General features: G+C 33.1%; 1 protein-coding gene across 1 annotated transcript; it reads right to left on the reverse strand.

The window, feature by feature from the left end:
• Positions 1-2,420: 2,420 nt before the first annotated feature.
• Positions 2,421-4,886, reverse strand: LOC141668182 (translocase of chloroplast 132, chloroplastic-like). The gene has a single exon (XM_074474913.1). The coding sequence runs from the start codon at positions 4,841-4,843 to the stop codon at positions 2,705-2,707; it is 2,139 nt and encodes a 712-aa protein (XP_074331014.1). The 5' UTR covers positions 4,844-4,886; the 3' UTR covers positions 2,421-2,704.
• Between the last annotated feature and the right edge of the window lie 1,316 nt (positions 4,887-6,202).

Below are 6,202 nucleotides of genomic sequence, written 5' to 3' on the forward strand. Positions count from 1 at the left end.
GTTACATGTTATGCAACACCAGCATTTCTATGTAACACTAGTTTATTGCTATTGTAACACTAATTGAGAGGTGTTACAATAGAACAAAAATTTCTTACCTAATGTAACGTTGTTTGTAACACTTGCATTACAGTAGCTCACTTATGACATAGTGGACATCTCAGTCTTAAGGTTCTCGAATGATTGTTGATCCTTCATTTCTTCATCCTGTATCAAGACCTGCTTGTAGTCCAGATCTATACACTCCTGAAAGTTAAAGTTAAGAACAATATTCTTAAGAGCTGCTATATGTTCTTAACTTTCACTTTCAGGACTGTATAGATCTGGACTACAAGCAGGTCTTGATACAGGATGAAGAAATGAAGGATCAACAATCATTCGAAAATCTTAAGACTAAGATGTCCACTACGCCATAAGTGAGCTACTGTAATGTAAGTGTTACAAGCAGTGTTACATTAGTTAAGAAATTTTTGTTCTATTGTAACAGCTCTCAATTAGTGTTACAATAACAATAAGTTAATGTTACAAAGAAATGCTAGTGTTGCATAACATGTAACACCATCACCTGGTGTTACATTAGTTACTTTTTAAAATTTTAAAGATATTAAAGTGAAACATTATAATAAATTAATATTTTAAAAATATTATGGTTAATAACACTATTTCGATTCCCGTTAATATTTTAAAATTTTATAATAAAAATGGATACATAATATAATAAAATTTACATTTTATTATATTCCCGTTACATTTTCTAATAGCTTATAATATAATAATATACTTATAAGTATAAGTAAATTTTATTTTATACTAGCTTATATTCCGATTCCCGTTAATATTTAAAATTTTTATTTATCCAGTCATATTATAATTTTAAAATATTTATATAGATATATAATTATAATAATAAATTTATAAAAAAAAATATGATAACCCATGGTCGTAATTTAGTATAATAAGTATATTATATCTAGTAGTTTACCGATTTAGTAATTTAGTGGATATATAACACTATTTTTTTTAATAATAGAATAAGGTGTGGTTGTAATTTAGTAGGATAAGTAGTTTAATAATTTAGTAGTTTACCGGATATATATCACTATTTATTTATTTTCTTAATAACCAAAAATCAGGGAATAACCGTTGAACCAAATTATACCTCATTCTCGTTATTATAGTATAGTATAGAAGTATAGATATAGATTTTTTGAATAAAGGATATTCACTTTAATTATGATAATAATATTGATTTTTTCAATTTTCTTACCTCTAATTATTTTGGTTTACTAATGATTTCGAAAGTGTATTTGTAAACGGTCAGAGAATAAGAAATGTCATTGTTTCGCCTGACATGGTAGTTCTATAGGTGACTATAGATAAAGGATGGGAGATTTATATCGGAATTTCAATTTGTTATGTCAAAATATCTTTTGAATAATGAAAATTTTCTTTTCTGCGAAAAAAATAATAATAAGATTAATTTTGAATGGACTTGGAACTAGTTATTTAATTTAGTAGAGTTAGAAGTGTGCCTCAGTGACATGCATAAGAATCATGGCATAATTTTGATGACTAAACTTTCCTAACAAGATCGTATAACTTGCTGTGAACTTTTGTAACATAGCACAGCAAATGGGTGTTCTATTTCTGTTCCAGCCTTCTGCAGAAAGCCTCTCTCCCTTTGTATGTCAAGTTATCGATTTTGCTCTTTTCATCAACAGTTTCCACATACTTGATTTCGAACTTAAGTGTCTGCCTCCTTGTCAAATGAACATTGTTTCTGCAAATTTTCACAAAAGTCTGCAGTCCCTCGGAAGATGTCATAGACTCTTGATATTCCTCCCAAATTCTTACACATTAATCCATGATCCTTTCTCCAGCTACACCAAAGGGGTGCTTAAAATCTATTTAATTGTCAAGGAATTTCCTAACACAGACGATAGTTATTTGCATACAGACGTTTGTCGAATCACAGAGAACTTCCTGCACAGCTTGGCACCGCGACCTACTGGATAAAATTATCACCAAAGTTTTTGAAATTTATGCAAGATAACATTACTAAAGAATTTGAAGTAGGCAGCTTATCCAAACAATCTGATGTAAAAACAAGTCCCGATATTATTTAACCAGCCCAAATAATGACAATAAGAAAACAACAAAGTTTGTTATGGACTTGGATATGATTACTAATCAATCCCAAGTTACCAGGGAACAGGTCAATTAGATCTCGTAGATACAGAGAAACTCGACCATCATCAAGACAGGAATCTTATAGATCCTTGAAGACAAATAGAAACATCCCAGTTTCAATAAGGTACGTAGCATGTAGCAATTAGACAATGGATGATGCTCAACAAAAGAGAAAAGATGCTAAATGTCAGGAAAGAAAAACACAAGTGGTACTATGTAAGATGCAAACAATCATTTAACAAAAAAAAGATGCAAACAATCACTACAGTCTCGTTATGCTTGCTCTAAATTGAAAATAATTCTAATCAAGCATAAATACTACAGGCTAAAATACTTGACACTCAAAGGAAACAATCCGAGAGTTTAGCTGTTGTACTCTTGTTATATAGCTAATATGTTACTATTACGCGCTGGGCTTTACTGAGGAGAAGGCAGCAAAGTTAACAGATTCTGACTAAAGAGAAATGGGAATGTCAGCAGCTTTTCTATCACTCATGGCTGCAAGCACTTCTCATCAATCAGAATACCTGAAGAACATTGTAAGTAATTTACTGACAAGCGGAACAAGTCCAACCAACATTAGTTGAGGATGTTCAGAGCTCTTTAAGCCGATACTCACTTGTCCCTCGCCCCTGTTGTTAAGGTTTAGACTTCCAAATAAATCTGTCAGACGTCCAATTGGAATCTGACTTTTGGCATTCCAAATACTGGCAAAGCCACAATACCATTTCATCATTGAAAAACTCATAGTTGTTATAGAACGACCCAGTGGAAAAATTTCATCTCTTAAAGTGGCCTCCAAACTACCGCCATAAGCAACATTACCACCATAAGCCGTTGCACCGCCAGTCATGGCAACTAGGGCTCGCCTACTAACCATTATTTTGTCCTCGACTTTCACCCCAGCAGTTAGAGCATCACCTATACGAGTCACTGAAAGACCAGCTGTAGCCTTATTTCGCCTAAAATTGCTAAATTTTGTATCACTGCGTAGTGTGTAAGCAATGTCTCTCTCTATCGGCTGCACATCAAAACATAAAGTAGTTTCTTTTTTCTCATCATGCTTAACAGAACCTGTCACTTCCATTGTGAAAAGAGCTTCCTTTTTATCTTTTTTAATCTGTCCAGTAACCGACATAGGCACCTTGTTAATAACCTCAAATGATGTGTTCATATTTACTCCTGCATAACCGTCATCATGATCCCAACTGCCACTATATTGTACAGGCATTGCAATCAACTGGTTTGAAATATCAAGAAAACGATAGCGGTGAACTGGATCATCGGAATTAAAAGAAGCAGGTATGGGAAGATTAACAACATTATATGCTTCACCTCCAGTCTCCTTCATTAATTCATTACTGTGGTCACTGGGAAGCTCCTTAGCTTCATCTTCCCATTTCTTCATCATTCTCCACTGTTTCATGTCCCTTAATTGTTTCTTCATGTATAATTTTTCCCTGTACTCTAGTTCATCGTAGTAAGCCTTCTGTAGGGACTTGGAAAGTTTTGCTACCTGGGCTCTTGTCAAAGGTTTAAAAGGTGGCAATTCATCATACTCTAATTCATCATCAGAGTTTAACGACTCGTCAAGGTCATCATCTAGAGTTTGATCACCAATGACATTCTGCTCATGGAACAGCTTCAGCTTTGGAATTGACCTGAGAAGAGATATTAAAATATATGGTAAAGGTGGTACTCTACTAGGTCGAGCAATATTAGGCCTTCCATGCGCACCATTTTGCGATTTCAGAAGTTCATTTGCCTCGTCCAAAATTTTTGATGCGAAAGAAAGCATTAACAAATAAGGCTTCCAAACCAGACCATTAGGAAGCACTTTCTGGCCAACTGTATTTGTTGTACACGCTGAGTGATTCTCTACTAAAGTGACAGGATTCATAAGCCGCACATTCTGAGAAGCTTGACGAATAGCTCGCTGAACTACAGCAGAACGTCTATTGACATACGTATTATAATTGGTGGCCGCGCCATTTGGGCCTTCAGGAGGAGCAGATGCAGCATGTGTCAAAACTACAATGGCATTTAACCATATCGAAGGACCAAATGCATTGTTAATTGTTTGCAGCAACGGCATGTCAACAAAATCCCTGTCATGCATGTTCAACCTATCAAAATATAGAACAATATCTGGAGGAGATTTCCCAATAAATCGTTTGACAGAGTGGAGTATTTTTCTATTATGCTGCTGATCTGACCACAAAGGCGAAAGTCCAGGTGTGTCAATGACACGAACCTTAATTCCATTCACACTCCCCACAGCATCCTTAACTTTGTTTGTTTCCGCCTGAAAGGCATCAGTACCAAACATCGATTGATCGAAAATTGAGTTAATGGTTGCACTTTTACCAACTCCAGATTTTCCAAGAACCAAGATAGTGCAGGAAAAATCAAGGGGCTCTTGCCCCGCCAACTCCAACTGCTCTGCCATCGCCCATGCACGATTAAAGATAAATGCATCAGCATGACCCCCTTGCAGTTGCTCTGCTAATCCTAATCTGTATAACATCTGAGCCACAACATCATTACTTGGAGTCAATCCAAGTCTATGAGCAAGTCGTAGAGATTTGACGCGAATCATCTCAAGTTTGTCACGAATCTCGTCACTTTCAACATTCTTCACAGCATTATCCATCACAAATTTACTAACTAAATTTCAAAACCCTATAAAACAAAAATCAAACAATTTAACCCTATCTAGTAAAACTCCAATAGTAACTTAGAAAAAAGGCATGCATTATGCATATGCTATACAGTTAAAAGATATAATTAAGATTAATTTTACGTAAATTTATGCTAAAACCAATATAGTTAACACTATCAATCCAGCAATAAAAGTTTGATATTTATTAATATATAAAAGCATACCATTAAACAGTATACTAAATACAGTGAAAGTGAGAACTTACCTCGATCAATGCAGAAAGAAGGACAAAAGAGAACTTTTATTTACTGAATGAATGGACAATGAGAAATTCATGAGGAATATATAGTACATAGTAATTTAGATTAGAGTCATAGATATTTTCAAATCAAAGACTCTAATTATATAAAAAAAACTGTTTCCATGTACAAATACAATTCTTATCACTTTTTGCAAACCAATAAAAACAACAATTGTACAAGATCTTTGACTAAAATTATCTTTAATAGAAGCACAAAATATTTCTATGTGTAAAAAGATTTGGACACACAACAAGTAATACGCGAATTTTATTAATGAAAACTTGCATTCTAACATTAATACATGTGGTTTCTTGATTATTTTGATATTTTATTATTAATGTTAATATATTTTAAAAATTTAATAGAGCCAATTTATTTTCACTTTTCCTGAGCACAATGTGCAATCACAAAAAAATATACCTATATATATAATATTCTGTTAAAACTGAATTATTTTAATTAATATAATAATGTAGTCCAAATATTATAAATTTGTGAAACTTTACTGTAACTATCGTTATTTCAGCATACAAAAAGAATGGCCCACTTTGTGGGTCTCATCCTTGTGCTTGCGTTAAACGAAATGGACATGTACCTAATCCAAATTATGGACACGAACATAATGCGATACACAGAACAATTTGAGTTTATTTAAGGCCCACTAGAAATATAGTAAGTCTTTTAATCCAACTAGAACTTGACAAAAGTAGGTAAGAATTTGGGCTTTGTGCTTGTCCTTCTTTGATAAAATCTTCTCATCGATTCCTATATAAAAACTTTCTTGTGGGTTAAAGTATAACATTACATATGGTGTCTCTAATATTAGGGGAGATTTTCAGTAGTATTTGAACTTGATGTTTTTAGATAGGTACTCAACTAATTTTAGGCAGGTATAAATATTTTTAAATGTAAATATACGCGAGTGCAGTTAGTAATAACATAACTTGTTTAAAATTTAATAACTCTATCATTATTAAAATATATTATGTACTCATATAACTCTCCAAAATACTACTTTAACAATTTTTCTCTAAAAGTTTGAATTTTT

The sequence above is a fragment of the Apium graveolens genome, chromosome 6 (assembly GCF_009905375.1).
Source record: "Apium graveolens cultivar Ventura chromosome 6, ASM990537v1, whole genome shotgun sequence".
NCBI classification, from domain to species: domain Eukaryota; kingdom Viridiplantae; phylum Streptophyta; class Magnoliopsida; order Apiales; family Apiaceae; genus Apium; species Apium graveolens.